This window comes from Vespa mandarinia, chromosome 16 (genome assembly GCF_050613455.1).
Source record: "Vespa mandarinia isolate Hongniang chromosome 16, ASM5061345v1, whole genome shotgun sequence".
Lineage (NCBI taxonomy): Eukaryota > Metazoa > Arthropoda > Insecta > Hymenoptera > Vespidae > Vespa > Vespa mandarinia.
In genome coordinates, this window is record NC_140825.1 from 2,098,610 (window position 1) to 2,125,971 (window position 27,362).

General features: G+C 28.2%; 1 protein-coding gene and 2 non-coding genes across 6 annotated transcripts in view; 2 read left to right on the forward strand and 1 right to left on the reverse strand.

Annotated features, from left to right (window-relative positions):
* Positions 1-22,346, reverse strand: part of Dora (zinc finger SWIM domain-containing dorado) — a 41,442-nt gene extending 19,096 nt beyond the window's left edge. For 3 of the 4 annotated variants that reach the window (XM_035867636.2, XM_085662040.1, XM_085662041.1), the window contains exon 1: positions 21,661-22,346. In XM_035867636.2, coding sequence (XP_035723529.1) covers positions 21,661-22,009 — 349 coding nt within the window. In that variant the 5' untranslated portion in view covers positions 22,010-22,346. The remainder of the gene's footprint in view (positions 1-21,660) is intronic. The other variant, XM_085662039.1, reaches the window with a different exon arrangement.
* On the forward strand, positions 14,150-14,220 carry TRNAG-GCC (transfer RNA glycine (anticodon GCC)). The gene has a single exon. It is a non-coding gene; the product is annotated as a tRNA-Gly (tRNA).
* Positions 19,764-19,834, forward strand: TRNAG-GCC (transfer RNA glycine (anticodon GCC)). The gene has a single exon. It is a non-coding gene; the product is annotated as a tRNA-Gly (tRNA).
* Positions 22,347-27,362: the final 5,016 nt, after the last annotated feature.

Below are 27,362 nucleotides of genomic sequence, written 5' to 3' on the forward strand. Positions count from 1 at the left end.
TGATCTTTCACTCGAAATGATGGTTTTTTTTTCTTTTTTTTTTTTTTTTATTCCTAAACGAAATTCATAATATTTTTTAAGCATGTCAAATCTCATATATATATATATATTCTATAAACACTCAATAACATCGATTAAGTATCGGTGAATTTTACATAAGACAAGTGAAAAAAGGTGGAAAAAAGAAATATAATTTTTTTGGCACAATTTGTCATTATTTGTTTTCACTATAATTACATAATACAATACGACGAGATAGCAAAAGGGAGTTCTCAGTGATGAAGTAAAACGAAGAAGAAGATTTAGGCGCTTGTCCGAAGGAGATTAGACAGGACGAGAGAGAGAGAGAGAGAGAGGGAGAGAAAGAGAGAGAGAGAGAGAAGAGAGAGACATAGAGAAAGACTTAGTCAGCATTTTCCATCAGCTCGTCTCTTCTTTTATTTTTTCTTTTTTTTTTCTTCGTCTTCCTACCCTTCTCTTTTCTTATTCGATCGAAATGAAACATCAGGTAGGTTTGGCTCTTGGCAATCTTTCCTATTTCCTTGCAGTAATTAATTGGCAGATCGGTAAAAAAAAAAAAAAAAAAAAAAAAAAGAAAAAGAAATCATAATCTTTCTAAAGAGAATTTCATAGAAACATTTCTTCTCTCCAATCGAATTTTGTCAATTTTCGATCGTACATTTATTTTCTCGAATTAAATATTTCCTATCATTTCATCGAATTTCCTGAGAATAATTTTTTTAACTTTAAGAAACATAACAATGTATTGTATTCATATATGCGTGAAAATAATAAAAGAGTTAATATTTATCGATTGATCCATTATATGAGATCATCACTAACAGTTCCTTTTATCAATTACATTTCAATTATAACTATAATTAGAGTCACGAATATAGTAACCGGAATATAAGATATTATTTATTGGATCTACCGACAAGTTTCGCACGTTTATCATATAATTATTTTTAACTTTTTACAACTGCCATATACTTTTGAAATCATATTACATACATATGTACATATGTGTGTGCGTGCATGCGTGCGTGTGTATGTGTGTGTGTGTATATATATTTTGTATTTTATAAGTTTTAATTGTTGTAACAAAATTAATTATTACTTCATATCGAATGTTTTTCATATTTCTTTTATATTAAAGTTATGGTTATATATAATGTTTAATAATAATAATAATAATAATAATAATAATAATAATAATAATAATAATAATATTATTATTATTATACTCAGTATAACATATCTAACTATGTTAGTAATAGTATATTAAACTAAAGTATTATAGTATTATTTTTAATAAGTGTAGTAAAAGTTATATTCTTTCTCTATTTAGTGTAAGTGTAATTGTACTATACTTATTGTTGCTATAGAAAAATTATATAAATAATAGTATATCATAATATACAAAATTAATAACTCTCTGTATTATAATTTCAGAGAATATAATATATTATTATAGCATTTTAGTGCATTATATTATAAAATTTTTACTCTATAATATAATTATACTATACTACGTAATATTGCATATAACATTTACGTTTCGTGTATCAATTTTTTCTTTTTTTTTTTCTAAAAACGAAAGAAATTTTGTTACAGGCAATTAAATGAAACTTTTTTTTCGTTTTTTTTTTATTTTTTATAATTATTAGTAAATATCAAAAAGAAAAAAAAAAGAAAAAAGATAAAAGATAAACAAATAAATATATAAAATGGAAAGAATATTTTCCCCAAAAAAAAAAAAAAAAAAAAAAAAAAAAAAAAAAAAAAAAAAAAAAAAGAAGAAAAAAGAAAAGCAAAAAAATTAATATAATGAAAAATAATAAATCAGAGATAAAAACGTATAGAAAGTCAGTGTCATATATTCTCCTTAAAGATTCCCTTGGAAACCAGCGTGTAGAATTCATCTTCTAATAGAAGACGAAAAGATCCTTTGTCCGGAATTCATATCGTAATGGCCGACGAACGAGACAGAACGAATGACGACATCTTTTCTACATCTTTCTAAGTAAGTACTTTTACTTGGAAATAATTTTTCTTTTTTTTTTTTTTCTTCTTCTCTCTCGAATCTATCGATCATCAACGATAAAATAAGGGTAGCGAGACAGAGGAAAAAGAAAGAAGGGAAGAAAAAAAAAAAGAAAAGAATGAAAGAGAGAAGGAAAGAAAAAAAAAAAAGAAAAAAAGAGAGAGAAAGAGAGAGACATATCAAATTGTATTTACTTTTTGGAAAGTTAATTGTATATACTCTAGCACTTGGTCCTCTAGAAGTTACTGAAACTCGATTCCTTCGTTTCAAGTGATCTTGAAAAGTAAAAAAAGAAAAAAAAAAAAAAATAAGAAAAAAGAAGAAAAAAGAGAAGGAAAGAAGGAAAGAGAGAGAGAGAGAAGGAGAGAGAAAAAAAAGAAAGGACCACGAAGGGATCGAGATCAGCTGTCGCACCTGTCACGCCCTGTAATTGAATTCCATCGGTTCGCCTCGATCGCTTATTCTTTTTCAGAATGTCGATATTGCCCTTCGGCTTGGAATACCATCATGGATATTTCCCTTATGGGACGGATGACGTGAAAGCCACTTTTATATATCTCGGCCGTATTAGTGCGACGATATTTTTGGTTGGTGATTTTTTCGATCGGTATAGAAAAAAAAAAAAAAGAAAAAAAAAAAAGAAAAGAAGAAAAAAAAAACGAAAAAAGATCACATTCAAGAGAGAAATATAATGTTTCAATGAAAATGAAGAATTAAAAATAAATTGGAATTAAAAATAAGTTGGACGTATCTCTCACGATCGATTTTGTATTCTAAGATTTTTTTTTTACTTTTTTCTTTCTTCTTTTTTTTTTCCTTTCTTTTTCAGATTCATATATATAAACTTAATAAAAATTATATAGTATTATATTAATCAATAATTAATGTCGACATTTTCATTAAAAATAATATACATATAAATATATATATATAATATTATATATATATAAATATTATAATATAAAAAATATTATTTATATATAAACATAATAGTTTAGCGTTAAATTAAAATCAATAAGTAATATCATAATTTTTAATAAAAATAGTATTGGTTATTTACGTATATGAAATACTGAAAATATCAAAATCATAAATATAATATCATATATATTGTTTATATATAATAAGATAGTATCAGATTGGCCAATAAGTAATGTTATAATTTTAAATAATAAAAAATAAAAAAAAAAAATATATATATATATATATATATATATATATATAAATAGTAAAACAATATTGAAAATTCTAATATTAACGATTTAATATTATATACTGTTTATATATAATAGTATAGCATGATCAATAATATTGAAATTTGAAAAAGAAAGGAGAAAAAAAAGGAAGAAAAAAAAAAAGTAAAAAAAAGGTAGAAAAAGAAAATTATTTAAATATAAAATTCACATATTATCTATCGTTCGATCTAATTGAACACTATTATCCATTTATAGGATTCATTAAAAGGAAATAAATAAACAAAATATAAATAAATAAATAAGAAATTAACAAAAAAGAATTATTTGTAAAGAAAATATATAATCTCGCATTTTAGGTACACTTTATACACACATATACATACACACATAGACATATACATATACACATAGAGATATATACATACTTGTATGTATTTAGTATATGTAAACATTTTAATCGTATTTACATCATTCCTAAATATCATTAAAAGAATTTCTTGAAACATAAAACTGCTTACTTGTAGAGAAAGACAGATAGACGGACAAACAGACGGACATACAAGTAAACAGACAAACAGACAGAAAGACAGACAAATGGATAGACAGATACAAATAAAGACAGAGAAAGTGGGGGGAGAGAGAGAGAGAGAGAGAGAAAGAAAATGTAAGAGAAGAAAAAAATATAATGAAAAGATAATAAAATGATAAATTAGAGTTCACAAATGAGATGACAAAGGAAGGAAAAAAGGAAAAGAGAAAGGAAAAGAAGAAAAAAAAAATAAAAATGTAAAGAAGAAGAAGTAGAAAAAGAAGAAGAAAAGTGTAGAAGAAAGAAGAAAGAAAACACAACGGATACTGCGAGAAGAATCGAGGAGAGCCTCGTATTGAGATGTATCCCTGTATCCGTTCGGAAGGTATAGAGGAGAGCCTAGGGGTTACCATGGCAACCGTATCGATCCTCACTGGCTTCAGAGATGTACTAAACGATTCACAGCCAACGCGAATTCTCTCTACTTGGGGCGCGTTAATGCGAATAGGCTTATAGTTCTGAGCCTAAGACTACATTTTCTAACAACATTTAAAAAAAATCATCCTTCCTTTTTTCCCCCCATACGGTTTAAACGTACCAATATTTTTTGTCGATTTTTCTTTATATTTTTTTCTTTTTTTCTTTTTTTTATTTTTTTTTGATCGTTATTATTTTTTTTCTTCTTCTTTTTAATTCCTTTTTGTTTCACAAAAAAAAAAAAAAGAAAAAATAAAAAAAAATATATATATATTTTTTTTTTCTTTAAAAGTGGCGAACGATTTATTAGAGTAGGTTCGATCTCTTCGAAATGATTGATATTGTATTTTTTTTCTTCTATTTATTTTTAAGCGTCGAAGGCGGCAACGTTTTATTATCTTTACTGTTATGACTGTGATAATATACATATATATATATATATATATATATATATATATATATATATATATATATATAAGATCTTTTATTAAATAACATTAATAAATAATAATAATAATAAAATAAACAAAAAAGAAAAAGAAAGAAAAAAAGAAAAAAAAAAATAATGATTAAAAAATGATTTGCTCTTCGCTCATTTAACCATCTTCGTTAGCCGAGACTTTCATGATGAAACCTTTTTTTTTTTTTTTTTTATTTATTTATTTATTTCTTTTTCTTATTCCTTTTTTTTTTTTTTTTTTTAATGACCTCAAATTATCTCATGCGGCATATAAGGCTCGATATAGATAAAACCGAGAGATGAATGAAGAACTATCTTGATTGATTGCTCTTTTACATTTTTATTGCACGTTCATACGTTCGCCAATTAAAAGCAAAGAATTCTTTAATGAGGAGAAGTCTGAGAATTTATTATATCTCTTTTTCGTTTTCTCTATATGGTAAATGTTAATAAGCCGGGAGAAGAACACGTGCGTGATATAATAATTAAATGATAAAAAAAAAAAAGAAAGAATTATTGAAACAAAATTTCAATTCTAAAAAAGTTATGAAAATGTATTGTTCCAAAATAAAAGTTTTTATATATATATAAGACAACTAACAGACAACGAAAAGATTATTTTTCTTTCGCGCGAGATAGACTTATTATTAATGACTTTCTTCTACCTTTTATTTTTCGTTGTATTGTATGTTGTAAAAAAAAAAAAAAAAAAAAAATTAAAAAATAAAAATAAAAAATAGAAATAAAAAAAAAAAGAAAAAAGGGAACGACATTGGAAAATCGCAAAGCTACGGGCGAACATACCGATGAATTCAATGAGAAGTTTACCGTGGGACTCTTCTATTATATCAAATGACTTAATTACCAGTTTTCCTATTGAATTAAATCCACAGACTAGTAGTGTCTATGACGTTACTTCCTGTGGCATCTCATTATAGAAAGCTTGTGTCTCTCTTCTCAAAGGGGGAAAGCCCTTGGTAACGGACTTACGTTTAATGGCAAATACCGTTTTCATTGATATCCATAAGGAAACGCCATTTTGACTTGTCTCATTATCAAAATAATTCATACAAATTCATACACAAGATTTTTATCATTTTTTTTTAAACATTTTGATAAAAAAGAAATTAATTCTGATTACGATTTAATGAGAAAAATTGGAAATTAAAAGAGAAAATTATATTACGAGTTAATTATATTACGAGTTAATAAAAATCTGAATAATCAATTCTGATTACGTATATATATTATAGAAAAAAAAAAAAGAACATTATTTTTCTTTCTCGAAGAAAAATATTTCTAAAAAAAAAAAAAAATGGAATGATGATACATCGAACATGGAACGACAAATTAATTCTTCTATATTGATTTTTGATAATCCAAAATTAATTATTCTGAAATAACTATAGTTTTGAAAAAATTTCTTTTTTTTTTTTCCTTTTTTCTTTCAAAATTCTTTTGTAATCGTAAAAAGAAGAAAAAAGAAAAAGAAAACAAAAGAAGATCACCCAAACTTTCGTTTTTTTTTTTTTTAAGTTACTTAATACTCAGACAAATCAGATCTATGTAATCGAAGAAAAAAAAGAAAAAGAAAAAGGAAAAACAAAACAAAACGAAATAAAACAATAATTGTAACCTTGATTGTGACGTATTAAAAAATATCGAATACAATAATAAAGTTAATTTACAAACCATAATATTATCTGTAAAGTAATATTCGCATGAGTGAACTTTCGTGTACGTGATAATAATTTTACAAGTTCTAATTAGTACTATTTATGATCTTGTTATATTTGAAAATTAGAAAAGGAAAATACAAACGCATGCGATCGAACGACAAACACGCAAACATGCGACACACACACACACACACGCACACATAACGAGAGGAAAATTGGTGAGAGTACGAGGGAAAAAGGAAATCTAGAATGACATTTGGCACCCTTCGACGAACCCCGATCCAAATGAGATTCTCCTCGTTTCCTTCGTCTTCCATCAAACTTAATCTATTTATCGATAACTCATCCAACCAGGCTAAGTTCAATGAGAATGAAGGAGCCAGAGGAGAGAGTACACCACGATAATGGGGATAAGAGTTCGCTGAGCCACAATGCTCAGCGAAGAAAATAATAATAATGATAATAATAATAAAAATGATAATAATAATAATAATAATAATAATAATAATAATAATAATAATAATAATAATAATATATTATTATTATTATTATTATATCTAGATATTTCATTTATATTATTATATTAATAATAATAATAATAATAATAATAATAATAATAATAATAATAATAATAATAATAATAATAATAATATTAATATTAATATTAATATTAATAATAATGATGATGAATAATAACAACAACAACAATAGAAAAAGAAAGAAAATGGAAGGAAAAGAGAAATAAAATAGATCCAATTAGAGCTCGAAGAGAGATATGTTTTTGATTAAAAAAGCGTGACCTATCTGAAGCAATTCACCTTCAAACGTAATGAAAATATTACTCGATGGAAATCCGATGAGAGATTCTTGTCCGATACTATTAATTAAATACACGTTAATGAATATAACGAGTAAATGTAAAATTTGTAATCCTTTGTAATCGATTTGTTTTCTATTTTTTTTTTCTATTTTTTTTTTTTTTTAGATCTATAAAGAAATCATATAATACGAAAGTGCAGTATAGTTATATTACATGTATAATAATACCATGGAGAAAATTGTAATTTTACTCTGCGAGATTTATAATAATTTTCTATACTATACTCTAATAGACTACATTATTATACCATAGATAATTATACTATTACTTGTTATAATTATAATATAGATTAATATTAAATATACTATATAATATATTATAATATAGTATACTATAATATAGAATAAAAAATTACAATAACCTTCGTAAATTAATATACGTCATTATTAATATATATCATTACTTATAAAGTTATATTATAATTAATTGTAAGTATAATATATCCTTAAAAAAAAAAAAAAACCAATCCGTCATAATAAACGATCGAATTTTATTATGAATACTTTAACGCCTATAAATTAATTACAAATAATTAAATATATCTACATTGTCTCGGTGCCATTATTAAATCGTCGAAATGAAAATTTACAAAATTACTTCGATCTCATTTTACTTCGAAAGAAACATTTTTCTTATTTTTTCTCTTCAAGATAGCCGTCTCCTATGGCTCTATAACGTATAAAGAAAAACTAGAACCTTGATCGATTGTTAAAGTACTCTTTAAAAACTTTGTTTATTAATTATTTGTCGAACAAAAAAAAAGAAAAGGAAAAGAAAAGAAAAGAAAAGAAAAAAAAAGGGAAAAGAAAAAGAAAAAAAGAGGAAAAAGAAAAAAAGAGAGAAAAAGAAAACACCACACTGTAGTGTACCCTCCTACCACACGCAATTACGGTGGAGTTTCGCGTTGTTTTGTTCGCAACGGAAGAGAGGGCGCAAGTGGGGGAGAGAGAGCGGGGGTGACTGGAAGGTGAGGAGAGTGGAGAGGCTAAAGGCGGGAGTATTCTCTCTCTTTCTCTTTCTACCAAGTTGGCCGTTTTACTGACAAGAACGAACAACAATTTTCCTGCGCGTAGCTACGTCCGCTGGCTTTCTATGAATAAGTGATTCCCCTTTGTGCACGAACGCGAAAAGTCTGGAACGCGATGCACAGTTGCGTCAATTCTCACGGCTTCCTTCTCCTTTCTCTTCACCACCATTTCCACCTCTTCCACTACTTCCACCACCTTCACTATCCCACCTCCACCATCATCTCCACATCACCACCTCCACTACTTTCCCCTAACCACCTTCACTTCTCTTCACCTAACCTCACCTCTTTTCATCGAACCTCAACTCACCACCGAACTTCGGTATTCGCCATTTAAGTTCATATCGTCGTGTTTCTCGAATTCTGACGATATAAATGATCGTTTCGCATTGTTCATATTATCGATGATTCGATTAGAATTTTATGAGAGATCATAGACATTGATAAACGAAGAACGAAAGTTCCTTTCTCATATTTCCAATTCAAAAATGATATTGGAATTGGGGAAAAATATTTTTAATGGAATGAATGAATATCGGACATTGTTCTAAACGAATGAATGAAAAAAAAGAAAATGATTATTTCACGACCTTATGATAATTTTTACAGTATCAGTTAAAATGAATAAATAAATAAATAAATATATATATATATATATATATATATATATATATGTATATATATAAATGAATAATAATGTGTTATTAAATTAAAAGAATAAAATACATGCGCTAACTGTTTATTAAATGTGTCCTCTTGTTCATTTAAATATGTCTGTTGGATTTTTCGAAAATTTTATTTTTATGAAAAATAACGGCATTTTACATTTTTTCTTTTCTCTTTTTCCTTTTTTCAACTTTCATGGGAAAAAATCGTCCTTTTCAACGAAAATATTTCAAAGTATTAAAAGATAGATAAATATATTCTGTCTGTTACGAGTAAAGTAATAGTAAAACTATTTACATTTATATTAATAGATAGGTTAACGAAGAAGATGCACTTTTTCTCGAATAAGTTGAAAGATGTTCCTTTTTTTTTTTTTTTTTTTTTTTCTTCATGGAACAGTCTTCCAACAAATGTTTTTGGAAATGTTCTTAAATTTTCACGAAGCTTCTTTTCTTTTCGTTGTAGATATTTCCCTTTTTTTTTTATCTTCAATGAAGATCAATGTTCAATATCACTATTAAAAAAAAAAAAATTCATACGATTATCAAAATTCATACGCTAATAATCACGCTATGAATCAAAAATTCATACGCTAATATTTTTCATTTCTTTTCTTTTTTCATTTCACATTTTTTTCTGCAGCGCTTTAAAATTTTTCCCATTTTACTGTCGAATATTACAGAACAAATAAGGAAAAGAAACGTTAATATTATCAAAAATTCTAGATATGGTATCATTATAAGTACGTATGTATGAATATCACGAAACTATATTATATTACTCAAACAAATGATTATATAAACGCAATGAAAAAAAAAAGAGACAATTATTATTACACGAACATTTAATAATAATAATAATAATAATAATAATAATAATAATAATAATAATAATAATAATAATAAATATAATAATAATGATTATTAAATATAATGTATATTACTATTATATATATTATTTAATAATAATACTATAATAATAATACATTTTCTTGTTAATTGAACTAATGGAACAAGTAAAAAAAGAAAACGATAATATTCATTATCTGTCATTTGAAGAATAAACTCTTTTATTATAAACAAACTCCTCTCATTATAAAGAAATGGTATAACAATAAGATGCCAGTTTTTGGGGAAAAATTACACATTATGAAGATATAAATAAAAACTTGATTAAAAATTTATTATTTTACGATTTAATAGCTTAATCTTTTTTTCTATATATAGATCAAACTATACCATTAAGAAATGGATTGGTCATGATAGTAGTCAACGAAAGATGATGAGAAATGATGAGAATATTGGTTAAAATGGTTCAAAAAAAAGAAACAAAAAAAAAAAGAGAAAGAAAGAAAAAAAAAAGAATCGACGAAGAAAAAGAAATAGTGAAAGATTCAGTCGATGATAACAATTTTCTATTTAACAATAGAGAAGTGAGAATACTGTCATACAATACCAATGATCAATACTAATGGAAAATAAAAAATGGTGAATATCTAGGCTTCAATGATAAATTGCGATTGAATCGGTGATTGAATGATTACGTCAAACGTGATATTAATTCGGATGACGATATTTAAATCGTAATGTATCAGAGAAAAAAAAGAGAGAAAAATAAAACATTTTCATCTATTTACAATAGTTTAGAATACACAGCTTGTTCACAGTTGTACAGTTGTGTGGGACATCCTAAATGCATATAACACACACAGAGAGAGGAGGAGAGAGAGAAAGAGGACACACACAGAGGATATTATATATATTGTATATACAATAAATAAGATATATATTTAGTTGGGATACAAACGATTATTTCTTGTATCCTCTCATTCATCCTTTATTTTTCTATCTCTTTTCTTTCGACTGATAAAGTAAAAGTAACATTAAAAATTTGTTTTGATATATAACGAATAAATAAATCATAGCCATTGTTAATAAAAGGAGCATGAAAACATAGCATATCGAAGGATTCGACCATGTCTCTTTATAAGGTTCACGGCCATTTCCTTTCAGGGACCGCGGATCGATGCTGCAACGATGTTCAGGAAGAGGATTCGAGAATACGCTCGTGATCATCCTTCAACGTGACTCATTCTTCCTTCCGTAGAAAAAGGTAAAAAATTTTAGTGTCGTAAAACATGCACACGAATACACACAAAGGACACACACACACACATACATACATGCACACAGAGAAAGAGAGATAAAAAAGATCTAAATATTTATATGTCTATATATATACATGTGTGTCTCACATACTTAGGTGTGTTGGTTATGCAAAATTTTCAAATCGTATTTCGAAATATAGATCGAAGAATTAATTAATTATTTATAAAGTAACTCTTTAAATATAACGCATTAACGTATACTCATACATTTGTTAAACATAGTTTTTTTTTTTTTTCTACCAAAAAATTCATTCTCTCTATCTCATATTTCAAAAGTTAATGCTTCCCAAATATAAATTATACGATATCTTAATAATTATTAATTACACGTAAAGTATAATTCTAATATTTTTGTTAACTTAAGAGAGAGATAAAAATAGATATATAGATAGATAGAGACAGAGACAAAGAGACAAAGAGACAAAGAGAGAGAGAGAGAGAGGGAGAGAGAGAGAGAGAGAGAAACAAGAAAAAATAGATGAGTTACCTTAGAAAGATCAAAAAAAGAAATTCGATGTCGGACATAGAGAGGTATCGTAGAGGTTTAAATGAAAGAAGGAAAAAAGAAAAAGAAAAAAAAAAAAAAAAGAAAAAAAAACAGAAAGAAACGATTTTCTAACAACAAGTGTCACCGGCACAAAAGTCAGTTTTTTTTTCGTATTCAATGCCAAAGTAAAAAAGAGGGAGAAAAGCGGCCGCCGGCTGCGGAACGGTTTGCGTAAGGGGAAAAAAGGAAAAAGGAAAAAGGAAGAAAGAGAAAGAGAGAAAGAAAAAGAAAAGGGAAAAAGAAGGAGGGATAAAGAGAGAGAGAGAGAGAGGGAGAAAAAAAAGAAAAGAAAGACTTGAGGATCGGTTCGAACAACGAGAGGGGCCAGGTGCATTGACTTTACTCGCTCCATGGCAAACCGGATATCGGACTCGACTGCTACCTGCCCTACCCCTCCCTACTACCCTTCCCCCACCCCACCGCCACTTTTCTGAAGATTCGTCTCCGTCCGGAGTTATCTGCTACGGATTATGGACCGACATTTCTCTCTGTATCTCTCCGTATGCGTGTGTATGCGTGCGCATTTTGTATTTGTGTATGTGTGTGTGTTGCATGCGCGCGCGGGCGCGTGAGTGTCGCTCACGCTTCGATGCCTTTGGGGATCCTTTGTTCGTGCGGGAGCTTGAAAAAAAGGACGGATTTTCCATCGGTATAAAAAGGAAAAAGGAAAAAAAAAAGAAAAAAAAAATGAAAAAAAAAGAAAAGAAAAGAAAATCTGTAAATCGATGATTTATATACATTCACTTGCTATTCATAAATTTCACTTTAACCTGATTATACATACGTATATACATATACATTAAATCCATACAATGCATACATACATACATACATACATTTAACTTACACATACATTTAATTTATACATATATGATTATAAATCAAAGGTCAGTTGAATATTATACTATCTTTGTTGTTAGAAAAAGTAGAAAAGAAAATCCATATATATATATATATATATATATATATGCATGTACGTGTATTAAAAAAATTTTTTGTTTAAGTGTCGAAGTGTTCTAAGAGCGAATACAAAATAAAATATTCGATTTTCGATTAAATTCAAAATTCGATGACTTTTAATTCTTTTTTTTTTTTATGGACACCCTATATCTTTTTTTTTTCCTTTTTTTTTTTTAGTTCAACGACTCGATCTTTGATTTTTCTTATGGATACTCTGTATCTTTTTTTTTTTATTTGTTTTATCGATCAGATATTTTAATCCATTACTTTAAAAATAGAATAGAAAATTAAGTTGACCTTGAAATGTTAAAAAAAAGAAGAGAAGAAAGAAAAAAAATGAACTAACCGTATCGATTAATAAGCTAAAAATGTTGATAATAATCGCACTTTATTTGAAATATTTTTATCTTACGTCAATACGATTGTCCTACGTAAGTAAGTACATAGAAACAGAAGATAATAACGGTCTACATCCGTTATGTTACGTATAGGTTATGTACTTACTAACGCGCATACAGACTTAACCTTCGAGGAAAAGAATAGACAAGAAAAAAAAGGTATAAAAAAAAAAAAAAAAAGAAAAAAAGAAAAAAAAGCAACATTTTATAGATACAGAATAAAATGCAATTCTATCATTTCGAATTATTTTAATGTAAAGAATCACAGTAATATTCCTAATTGTTTTTACTAAAGATTTTCAAGGAGACGTATTTCTGTAAAATAAAAAATATGGCCGACAGGATGCAAGTTAAGACGAAGCCAAAGTGATTTGTCATCGGTACGGATGAACGGAACATTCGAGTCATCATTAAACATGTAATGCACCGTCATTCTTTTTTTCTTTCATGATTCACCTCGTCATCATCTCCAAGAATTCGCTTAATTCGTTTAGTGCATGGAAAAAGAAAAAAAAAATATATAAAGAACGAAAGAAAAAAGAAAGAAAAAAAAAAAAAAAAAAAAAGAATAACGATTCCATGAGTCGGACGAAAAAGTAACTTTGTTTAAAATATATGATAGTTCTAATCCTTTGGATTCATCGATTGGCAAACAAGCTACCGGTACGATCGTGTTTCAAGGCGTAGAGGAAAAAGAGATAAGGAATCGAGCGTTAGCTTCGCGCGATGACTATGGTTCAAGGTCGGACGTTGCACTTTTGTGGTTCCGATGCAACAAAGAGAAAGAAACGAAGAAAGAGGAGAAAAATGGTCAGCTAAACCTCTTCGGGGCTTAGCTGTTTGTCCGCAAATTATTTTACTATTTTTCATACATTCCATATGAAATTACTTATCAAATTAAATAACGCCATTTTATTATAATCTTTGACTGGAAAATAACGGAAGATAACGAATAATATAAGAAATATAAGAAATGTAAGAAATGGAAGATCAACGAACTTCTTTCGATATTAATTTAATAAATTATTTAAATCATAAATATATATATATATATATATGTATATCAATTATTTTTTCCCATCTAATAACAATTATTTAGATCAGTATTCAACATCAGCATCGGTGGTTCAGTGGTAGAATGCTCGCCTGCCACGCGGGCGGCCCGGGTTCGATTCCCGGCCGATGCAGGAAAATTATCTTTTTACTTTTTTTTTTCTTTTTTATTTCTTCCGTTTAAAAAAATACCACACAATTATAATTATTAAAATAAGTACACTCATTCTATAATAATAATAATAATAATAATAATAATAATAATAATAATAATAAAATAATAATAATAATAATAATAATAATAATAATAATAATAATAATAATAATAATAATAATAATAATAATAATAATAATAATAATAATAATAATAATAATAATAATAATAATAATAATAATAATAATAATAATAATAATAATAATAATAATAATAATAATAATAATAATATCAAACGTTGTAGAAAATCATACGCTATATAGTTAGCACCATTCACAAAACCATATGTTACACTTTCCCCATTATGTTTTCCCTTACCATCTGTTATAATTTTTTTTTTTTTTTTTTTTTTTTTTTATACTATCAAAGGAACAAACTCGTTTCGTTTACTGAAATTATATTAAATTGTAGAAAATGTGTTACTTAAAATAAAAATAAATAAACAAAAAAAAAAAAAAAAAAAAAAAAAAAGAAAAAAGAAGAAAAGTTAACGACGAATAAATTAATTTCATTTGTTAACTTTTATTTCGTAGTACTTTTAACGATCTTGAATTTTCTTGGAAAGAAAGAAAAAAAAAAAAAAAAAAGAAAAGAGAGAGAAGAAAAATAAAGATTCCGTTCTTATGGTGAAATTGCATGTTGAGAGAAGAATTTACAGACTTATTAACAGTGTGATAACGTTGCCTGGTGCGCGATGCCAGCTCGCATATACTCTGGCTTTTCACGAAACACATAGAAAGCGTTCATGACGTTGGTAATTAAAACCAAGCGACATATATGTTAGACCGTAACGACTTTGCCAACTTCGCAACGCTGTTTTTCAACTCGCATATGATATTATAAGCTCGTCGTCTTATTTCTTTTTGATGCCCGTATTCATTCCTCCGAAAATGGTATGACGCAGAGATATACTTACCTGGCAATTTATGACTCACGTGCGGAAACTTAACACTTAACATGCAATAACCGATTTCTCTGATGCCGTAAGAATGACCAAGGTTAGTTGTTAAAACGAGTGCCGAATTTTTTTTCCTTTTTTTTTTGGTAGTTTTATATAGCGAATAAAGAAAGATCTAAATCTCGATCGTTTCCCGTCGATCTTGATCGTATTTATAAAACGTATTTTCTGTTTATTTTTATTTATTTATTTATTTATTTTTTTTTTTTTTTTTTTTTTTGAACGATCTGCTAATTAACGTAACATAAAGTTTCCTTTAAAATGTGACATATTAAAGCGAGATAAAAACTAATCCTTTTTTCTTAGAGAAAAAGAATTCCCATAAGAGATTTTATCAAAATTGAAAAAGAAATTGTTGCCATAATTAAGATTATTATTATCAATTATAATATTAATCAATAATTATACTAATGTATTCTTTTAAAGAATTGTATATTATATTCATATATCTAATTTCGAGGATAAATTATTTTTATTAAAAAGAAAAGAAAAGAAAAGAAAAGAAAAAAAAAGAATTCTAAAGACCTTATCAAAATTAAAAAACAAAATTATTAATATCGATATAAATTATATTAATTAAATATTAAATAACAGTATACAAATTTATTATTTTCTTATATATATATATATACATATGAAAAAAAAATTATTTACTAAACTTAACAACTTTTGTATTACTATTAAAGTAACAAATAATTAGAAAAAAAATTTTTGTTAATTTTCTGATAAAAAAAAAAAAAAAAAAAGAAAAAAAGAAAAAAAAGAAAAAAAGAAAAAAAAGAAAAAAAACGATCGTCATTCTGTTTTAAATGAGAACACATATTGCATTAGAATTCTTGAGAGTTATTAATATGTATATGTACGAGCGGAAGTAAAAGTTCCTGACAAAGATAGAAAGTGATAACGGCAGGTCGAAGAAATCGTGGGATAAGAAGGGGATAAGAAGAGAGTTAAAAGAAACGATTTCAAAGCACGTTCTTTTATTTAACTCTTACTTCTATTTCTATCATGTTAATAACAAAATTTAAACGAGTTTTAATCAAAAATCAAACCAAAGTTTTCTATCAAATTCTCCTTCATAGCCTAACTTTAATTATCTTGGTAAAATCATTCGAATGCATACTAACTTTCAGTTTTTTTTTTTTTCTTTTTTTTTTTTTTAAAGAAAGAAAAGAAAAAAAAAGAAAGAAAAATTCTTATTAATAGCTATCAAATATATTTTTTTTGTTGCGTTGCGCAATTGATGTTTTAATTAAAAAAACCTTTTGTTTTTATCTGGGACATACATATATTATTATTATTATTATTATTATTATTATTATTATTATTATTTTATTTATATATTTATCAATATATCGATATTAGGTTCATATAATTAATGTATGAATTTATATATATATATATATATATATATATATATATATATATATAATTATAGTAAATCATTTTTTATATTGTTAAATATAAATAATATAAAAAATAATATAAAAAATTATATAAATATAATTAAAAATATATAAATATATAAAAATATATAAATATATAAATAAAATATAAATAATATAAAAAATTTTAATGAAAAATTGATATAATTATACGATATAATATATATATCCTAGATAAAAAAAACGTTTTTTAATTGTTTTTTAATTAAAACATCGATTACGTAGCAACAACAAAAAAATAAATAAATAAATAAAAAAAGAAACACGTTTTGATCTGATGTTTTGGAAGTTGAACTTATTCTAAGTTATATTTAAAGCGCTGATTTCAAAAATAGCATTGATTTCGTCAAATCAACTCTAGTTTTCGTGATATTTTTGTAGACACTTCTATACAGAAATTATCTCCAAAACACAGACATTTTGTCGTCTAAGAAATTAGATCTATTCTAATTCATTAGAACATAAATATGTTTAGTACGTATATTGCAAAAAAAAACAATTTTTGTACAAATAAACAATTTTGTTCTATAGCTTTCGAGATACAACAAATTTATACAAATGCCAACTGAAGGAATAAAATTTTTTACCATTTTTACAATCATTGTATCTATCAAACATACTCAACGAATATATATATATATATATATATATATATATATATATATCTAATAGTTTAGAAACAACAAAACGTCTATTGGACAATGAAAATTATTCATCGACTAATAAATTAATCTATTAGTCTCTTGATTTTAATCTTTTATAATTAAATTAATTATTCATATCTTACTCATTGTTCAATTCAAAAAAGATATAAAAAGAAAAAATCGACAAGGAACGGGCTAAAAAAAAAGAAAAAAGAAGTATTATTTTTCTATTCCATTTGAACGAAGTTACCAAGATAAGATTTAAGACCTAACACCTACACGATAGTAGTAGTACACGTGTATGCATATTCGTCCTTGGCACGAGAACGCTTATGTGCATTTTCTGAGAAGTACATGGGTCAAAGATAGCGATATCTAACAACCTACCTGCCTAACCACCCATTATCTTACCCTGTGGCGCAATTACCAAGAGAGAAAAGGGTTCACTAACCTTCATTTTAAGGGACAGAGGCTTTTACTCAATTTACTTTCGCCATCGTTCTTTGACTCATCCCAATAACCATCTATCCTATACGTTATAATAGAACTGTAAAGATTCCACAGGTTGATCATATAAATTAAGAACCGGTTGAATATCTCCTTTGTTAGAAACAATAAAGAGAGAGTGGGGGTGGGAGAGAGAGAGAAAGAGAGAGAATGAGGGGAAAATATTTATATATATATATATATATGGGGGCAAACTTATACTACGTATGAGGTCAAATATGTAAATGAGGTCAAATAGATAAAAACAATTCATATTAAATTTATACCCGAAAATGCTTTATTGAAAAGATATATATTTTATTTTCATAAGTTTATATGAATTTTTTATTTGGCCTCAGTAATACGTAACATAAGTTTGATCTCATTTTTTTGGACATCCTATATATACACACACACACATAGACATACATATTACGAAAGTTTCACGATCACATGTATCGAATATAAGATTAGAAAATAAAATACATGAAAGTTCGGTTAATGTTATCGAAAATTTCATCCTTCGAGTGTGCCAGATATCTTTTCTTTTTCTCCTCCCTACATAAAGATGTGAAAAATGCCAGAGATTTTTTTGTATTATTCATTTGTTTTATCTGTTTTCTTTCATTTTTTTTTTTTTTTTTTTTTTTTTTTTCTTGAGATTACACGAAAAATATCTATCATAATCAACTTTTGGAAGTTTACATACTGTTTCTAATATATTGAATTTTTTGTGATTGTTTTTGTTCCTTTCCTTTTTTTTTTTTTTTTTTTTTTTTGAACCATAAAATAATAAAATAATTTTTCAAAGCATACGTAAGAGGATGTATATGTTCGAGAAAAAAAAAAAAAAAAAAAAAAAAAACAATGCAAAATTAATCCATAATAAAAATTGAAAATCATTAAACTATCTGTTAAACCGAAAATCGGATAATTTATTTCGTACTGTCAAAATATATTTGACATATAAAATCATAAACTTTAGTTATACATATTTTTCTTTTTTCTTATATATATATATATATATATGGAGCTATTAACAAAGTATTCAACAATTAATTAGTATAAGCAGTTATATCACTGGCTCGATAAGAGGATGATCAACCAAACTCTCAGTGCTGCCAATGTCACATAGATTAACAAGATCGATTACGTCAATAAGCCAATTAGAAATTAATTTCCATTATTATTGACAGATCGACGTGCGCGTCTAGAAGATACATCAACGTTTACCATCCTGTTTCCGACGTGCTTCGTCCTATTTTATAGTCAATCAACAAATGAATTATAAACTTCCCCAAAACGTCAATCCGTTGCGCATTCTTTAACGCGTTTGAACTTTCTTTTTGCTTTTTTTTTCCCCTCGTCTTTTCATAGCTACACCATTTTTTTTTTTTTTTTTTTTTTCTATATAGATTTTTAGGACGCCGAGCTGTTTAGCAGCTTTTTAGCTTGTTAAAACGAACGAACAAGTATTTGTAGAATAAAAACAATTCTCAACTGTACGTTCTGATACTATATGACCGCGTGACATTTATATTATTTCAGTGGCATTTATATAAAAAAAAAAAAAAAAAAAAAAAAAAAAATTTTTTGAACACATTTTCCATACTCCATTTATTTTTATACAACTATTAAATTATGAAATCATTGTATTTTTAGAATATAATAAACAACTTGAAAAGAATAAAAGAAAAAAAGAAACGTATAACCATGGACGTGCTCTATATAGATGAATGATCGTTCATTGAATGAATTGATCCCTTTATGATAAATAATTCTAAATAATAGCGTTCAAATAATATTTCGATGATATATAGAAATATTTGTTTGTTAATAAAGTGAAATACTTTGAAAATATATTATTTTATTCATTGAAAATAATATGAATCGTTCCATATCTACTATTTTCTAAAATGTATTTCTTGTAGCATCGGTGGTTCAGTGGTAGAATGCTCGCCTGCCACGCGGGCGGCCCGGGTTCGATTCCCGGCCGATGCAGGATTTATTTTTTATATATATATATATTTTTTTTTTCTTTTTATATATAAAACTAATTACAATTTGTATCACCGATAATAATTTCTACAATATACCATTATAGCATTTGGAAAATAATTAGAATAGAAATAGTAATAGTTTCCATAGAAAATAGAACGTTAATAATAATAATATAAAAAAAAAAAAAAAAGAAAAAAAAAATTAAGCTCGCTAGAAGAGGAAATCTATGGTTCTTCAAATTTTCAAAAATAATTCAAGCATAATTTTTCTTAGAAAGTTATAATAATAAGAATAAGTGCAGAACAATTCTTTTCGTTTGTTTTTCATTGAAACTAATAACAATTTATATCAATAATAACAACATGATGTTTAGTAAATAATTACAATAAAAATAGTCAAAGTTTTAATAGAAAATATAAACAGTAATTAAAAAAAAAAGAAAAAAAAAAAAAAATAAATAATTATTCAAGCCACGATATTTTTCTTCGAAATTATAATGATAAGGGAAAGCGTTTTTTTTTTTTTTTAATAAGATACGTTTCAGTATTACTATCATTACTGCTATTACCACAGTACTACTACTACTACTATTACTACTACTATTGCTACTATTAATAATAGTACTAGTAAATAGTATTGTAAAATGTACATGGATCGATATTGCAACGATAATACATGAGATTCGCGAACAATGTTAGCGCTTGGTGTTAACGATCATCCCGAGTTAATTAAATTTACGACTCAATATTGAAGGGGTTACAACCGCAGTTTACGTAATAAGACGTTCTCGTTGTAGAAACCACTTTCGGAAGCTTCTCATTAGCTAAGACGTATTTAGTTCTGGCATGAACGAGCAAAACGACAAAAAAGAACTGCTCGACGAAGTTTCGATGAAAGAGAAGATATCTTAGTCGAAACCTATAGAGAGAATTTTCTGTAAATTTTCGAGGTAACACATAGAATTTAATCTAAATATCGTGATATCGTGAATATGTGTACAAGCGTGCACGTTCAGGTTACAAGAGAACGAACGAACAAATGAATCTAGGGCGCAGCATCGACTCACAAGCTCTCAACCTCAACCCCATAGAGTCCTCCCTCACCGACCACCATCGTACTTCTAATTTATTATCGGAACTTCGATCAAATGCTTTCGTCGATTCTCTTCGTTTAATTTTATTTCTTTCTTATACTTCGATCGAACATGATCATATAATTAATCCTAATTGATGTGCCTATGGACACCCAGGACATCTCAGAACAACTTTGAACTTAATTTTAAACAATTTGCGTATTGCATTATGATTTATGAATTTTTTTCTTTTTTTTTTTTTATAATAACAGAATTGAATATACGTTTTCAAAAAATATACGGTATTTTTTTTTTTTTTCTTTTTTTTTTGGTGTCAAAATTATTCATTCCGTATAAATGGCAGATGTTTAAAGTGCCCCGAGGACGGGGGAGGAGGAAGAGGTGATAACTCACCTGAAATACGTAACTAGAAAATTATTTTCAACTGTGCACAATTATGATTAACCAAGTCTCGTTCGATTAAGAACTGTCGTTCTCGATCAAACGTTACTTTCGTTTGAACGAATAAACGTTTGAAAATGAATGACTTTAGAAAAAAAAAAAAAAAAAAGAAAACGAAGAAGACATTCTTACCAGTCTTGTAAAATAATACGATATATCGTATACATTTCTTTTTTATACACGATACGTGCATACGATATTATATATATATATATAAATTGGCGAGTACATGTTTCAAAAAAAAAAAAAAAAAAAAAGAAAGAAAGAAAAGAAAAAAAAAGAAAAAACTTACCATCCGTCGGCCTTTTTGCGGTACCAAATCCTGCAGTTGGTCGACGCCATCCTCGCCAATTGTTACAAAGTGATTCGGGTTCGCTGCTCCAACTACAAAGCGAATCCTCTTCGAAATGATCGGAATCCTCGAACGAGAAACGATCGACGTCTTCCCAATCCAAAATTTGTCCACCTTGGGCGGGTTGATCGACCGCAGGTTGTACATTGGGATTTCCCGCGGACGAGGTGGTGCCACCACCACCACCACCAGCACCACCACCAACACCACCACCACTACCACCGCCGCCATTAGGATTTCCGTTTGATTGGGATGTAGGATTATTTCCGATTGATGATCCATTTGCCATGGTAGTAGTACCGCCATTCGCGTTACCGTTCGCATTACCTCCACTCGCATGATTCGCGTTTGTTTGATTTCCATTTCCGTTGTTGTTGCTGTTACCTGTCGTTGATCCTCCAGGACATCCAATGACATCTCCAATTCCGGTACCACCAGCACCACCAGCACCACCAGCACCAGAACCAGCACCAGTACCACCACTACCACCAGCAATAGCAGCAGCAGCAGCAGCAGCAGTAGCAGCAGCAGCAGCAGCAGCAGCAGCAGCAGCAGCAGCAGCAGCAGTACCACCGGTACCACGTCCAACGAAGGGACCGGAACCACTTCCAGAAGCTCCGTTTCCTCCTCCTCCTCCACCTCCTCCGCCTCCTCCGCCGCTACCACCACCACCTCCGCCAGCACCCACCGGCACCGGAGATCGAGCCAGATTGCCCGCCAGTTTTAATTCTGGTACGAATCGGCAGACGCGACACTACGAGCGCGCTTCCGATACGATACCTTATTACGATCACCACCACTACTATCACTACGACCGCGGATGACAACAACGACAACAACACCAAAGTGCACCAACGCCACAACAACAACAACCACCTCCAAAACCACAACCACAACCACTTCCACTGTCCTGTCTGTCTCGTCACCCTTCCGTTCGTTTTCTTCTTCTTCTTCTTTTTTTTCCTCTTCTTCTTTTTCCTTTTTTTTTCCCTCGAACACCACCACCACCACGACCACCACCGCCACCACCACCTCCGCCACCTCCGCCTCCACCTCCTCCGCCTCCGCCTCCACCTCCTCCTCTTCCTCTTCCTCGTCTTCGTCCACCTTCTCTGCCAAACTCTAACAACTTCTTCCTTCGCCACCGGCGACCCTCCTCCTCCTTCTCTCAGTCACCTCCACGTTTCTTCAGTCTCCAAAATTCAAGAAACTCTGGGCCTTCCTTCTTAATCCTCACGTATCGTTTAACGCTTATTAACATGAAGCAGTTTAACGCGTCCTTCCTCGTTCGTTTGTTCCCTTCCCTGTCCTCTTTGTTTGCCTCTCTCTTCCTTTCTCTCTCTCTTTTTCTCTTTTTCTCTCTCTCTTTCGCCCACTCTCTTTCTCGTTCTCTGTTTATTTCAAAAAGACACAAACAATTTCAACGTATACATTTACACGTGTATTATCTTTATCTTAACTCTAGTTGTGTGCCTATGAGGTAATGTAGGACGCAACACAGACCAACTTTGAGCTCAATTGAAACAATTTGAGCATTTCATTATGATTCATAATGAATTTTTTTTTTTTTTTATAATGACTGAATTGCTTTTCTCAAACCTACCTGATTATTATTTCCTTCGGAGGCTTCTAAGAATATACAGTTATTTTTTTTCTTTACTTTTTTTTTTCAGTCAACAAGTATTCACTCAAGAGTCAAAATTATTCATTCCGTATAAATGACAGCTGTTTAAAGTACTCGTACAAGGTGGTAACGCACCCGAAGTGTACAATTTGAAAATTATTTTCAGGTGTGCACAACTAGAGTTAAAATAATTAAAAACGAAATAATTTAGATTCATAAAAAAAAAAAAAAAAAAAAAAAAAATAATATGTCTTTCAAACTGTCGATATCGAAGTGTACATTTTTAATTTTAATTTATAATTGAACATAAATGATAATTACAATAATATTACGATAAGAAAATGAAAAAATATTATACATTACATATAATAGATCTATAATAGATTTATAATAGATCCTTAAACGATACAAACGAATTTATACACATATAACGATACGCAAGATAATCGCAGTTTGAAAAACACTATTCAAAGTTCTTCTCTCTCTCTCTCTCTCTCTCTCTCTCTCTCTCTCTCTCTCTCTCTCTCTCTCTCTCTCTCTCTCTCTCTCTCTCTCTCTCTCTCTCTCTTCTATGATATACTTTATCAATGGAAAAAGGGAAAGAGAGAGAGAGAGAGAAAAAAAAAGATACCAAAATGTTTTAGCGCCTCTCATTTTATATCGTAAAAATTTCAAATTATCATCTATTCGTTATTTCTATCGTATTAAATTTAAATTTAGAAATTATGCGCTCTCTTTCGAGCTAAAATCCAATCGAATTGGAGATTCATGCATGCATGCATCTATCCGTGCATGCATATGCGTTTATATGTATGTATGTATGTATGTATGTGTGTACGTACGTACGTACGCAAAATAGATCCAAGTACGATCACATGCAAAGTTTAAATGGGATTTAAGTCGAAGACTCCTCTTCTTATCCTTAAACCTCACACCTAATCCCTTAAACCTTATTCCTCATTTCTCATCTACGATGAAAGTAATTACATAAATGGTTATCAATGTTGAAGATAAGCTATGTGATCTCTCATCTTTTTATCGTCTATCTATACGTTTTAACGATAAAATCATCCCCCCATCCAATAAAATCTTCGAAATTTTTTCGAATAATTTCACGACAAGTTCAAAAGAAATCCCAAAGGAAAATATCACTCCGACGAGTATTATTTATTTGCTGTATTAGTATTAACAAAAGTTTAAGAAAGAAATGAAGAAATTACATTTTTTGGTGAACTGTAAATGGATATGGGGGGGGGGGTGGGTGAAGGATGAACAAGGGACCGAAAGGGTTGAGAAAAGATAACAGCAGCTACAGCAACAGCAGCTGTAAGATAAATACCATTGTTTTTAATGAGTACACATTCGCGAAATTATTTGGCCGATAGAATTGAAAGCGAGGCTTAAAAATAGTCGTAACATCGAATTCGTTTCTTAAAACATTTTTAAAGAATCTTTATTCCGTATAAATAAAGTTTCCGACTATTATTCGTTTCGATTACGGTTCTTATTTTGATTTCTAATCTCTCTTATCGTGTTTTTTCATCGTGCATTTTCATAATCGATATAATTAATGTACATATTTCAGCCTGCGGATTAATCATATTTGGATAATTTTTTTTACAAGATCGTTTTTACAAGAAAAAAAAAGATGAAGAAAAAAAAAAAAAAAAAAGAAAAAGAGAGAGAGCAACATTTACAGATAATTCTCTATACAGATAATTTTCTATAATTCATATTTATTATATCATATTATATCTTTTTGTCTTTTTTTTTTTTATATCAACTATAATACAAAATAGTAGAAATATTTGAGACAAAAAAAATTTCTTAATGAACTTCGTTTTATTAACTTCTTATCATGAATAATGTAATGGAGTTTTACGTGCCGTTGTAGCGTGCGTAAAATATTTAGCGCGAATAATATTTGGTTGTTTTACAATATTTATTTCAACAGTTTGTTTTAAAGAACCAATGATGCGTAAATAAATTATTTTTCTATAATGATTTCGTAAGAAAAAAAAAAAAAAAAGAAAAAAAGAAAGAAAAAAAAAATGCACATGATATCGATTGAAGAAAAAGAAAAAAGAAAAAAGAAAAAAGAAAAGAAAACGAATACTAGAAACGATATAACGATATAAAGTCGAGAAAAAAAAATAAACTTAACGTTTATAAAATCGATATCAGTAAGAAAAATAGAAATCATAATGGGAAACAGATAACGAGTTGGAAATTTCTCGTAAAAAATTATTCAAAATCAAATCCGTTCATAATTGTTCTAATAAAAATCTTTCTATAACAGTTTTAAAGAATTATTTTCAAAATTGTTTCGAGTTCCTATTTGAACAGCTAACAATTCGGTTGGATTCAAAGCGATTGGATTTAAAAGCGCAGAAGTCTCAAATCCCGTCTCAGGAGATTTAAGTATTATCCCAAAGATCTTTCAATATTTTTCTGAATTTTTTTACGAATCGAACAATTTCAAACGAGCACACGATATATATAGATTCATTATTTAACATAAGTGAATAAATCACATTGAGATTTTATCGAATCGATTAAAATTTTCTCGAGAATAATATATAGATAATATATACCAATTATATATATATATATATATATATATATATATATCTACATACGATATCGATTATGCAAATATATATTACTATATATAAATGTATATATAAATATATATTAATAAATATATATCGATTATGCATATATATACATATATATATATGTACATAAATATATTTACGTGCAAGTTGACATATTTTTAGTTACCAGCTGACAAAATATGAACTTAGTTGAGTTTTTAAATATGACTTTGACAACTTCGAAAATTAGATATCGATACAGCACAAATGTCGAAACGAAATATATCGATATTTTCGTTTCGATGTTTGTGTTACATTTTACGATATTACATTTTAGATTTTAATAAGTCCTGATAATTAATCGAGTTTTCGAGTAATATAAATAGTCAATATAAATCGAAAAAAAAAAAGACAAAAAAAAAAATATATATATATACATATATCGATGTAGCATGAATATCGAAGCGAGATTTAAATCGATTATTTTTACGATTATATATTTGAGGTTGTAATGACTTAAATAATAATAAAACGTATATTTTTACCTATATAATATAATCCATATATTCTTGATACCGGAATATAAGAACTCACGATGATAATATGGACAATTAATCCTTTAGAAACTTTACAAAATAAATCACTAGGGTTTGAAAACGAAAATATTATTCTGACAGATCGAATCGTAAGCGCGGGCAGAACTACGGGCTCACGTGCAATATAAAATGGCAGCAAGCTTGTTCTCTGTAAATACGCGTATCGACTTTTTCCTGTCTTTCCCTCCCTCCCTCTCTCTCTCTCTCTCTCTCTCACTCACTCACTCACTCACTCTCTCTCTCTCTCTCACTCACTCACTCACTCACTCACTCTCATTCCCTCTCTCTCTCTCTCTCTCTCTCTCTGTCTCTCTCTCTCTTTCTTTCTGTCTTTCGTTGCCGCGCGCGTTTTCTCTTTCTCTCTTTCTTTCTCTTTGTTTTCAATGTTCTTCACCGAGTTCAGTAGAGGGGGAAAAAAGAAAAAGAAGAAAGGAAAAGAGAAAAAAGAAAAGAAGAAAAAAAAAAAAAAAAAAAGAATATATCCACGATTTTTCAGTTTCCTCTACGAATAACATAAAGGAAATCGATCTGAATCTCTCTAGGATCAATTAAAAATTGATCTGAATCTTTACGATCGGATTAAAAATCGTAGTATGAATTACGTACATGCAACTAAATTTAAAATGGCCGATCATACAGATAAATAAATAAATAAATAAATAAATAATTTCGAGCTTGTATTATTGAAATATATACGTATTATGATGTCAACATTCAGACGAATAAGAACAAAAATCGTTGAATACAAAGTCGTTGATATAAAAAAAAAAAAAAAAAAAAAAAAAAAAAGTGCGAGAATATTGCACGTGTCAAGATGAACGAATG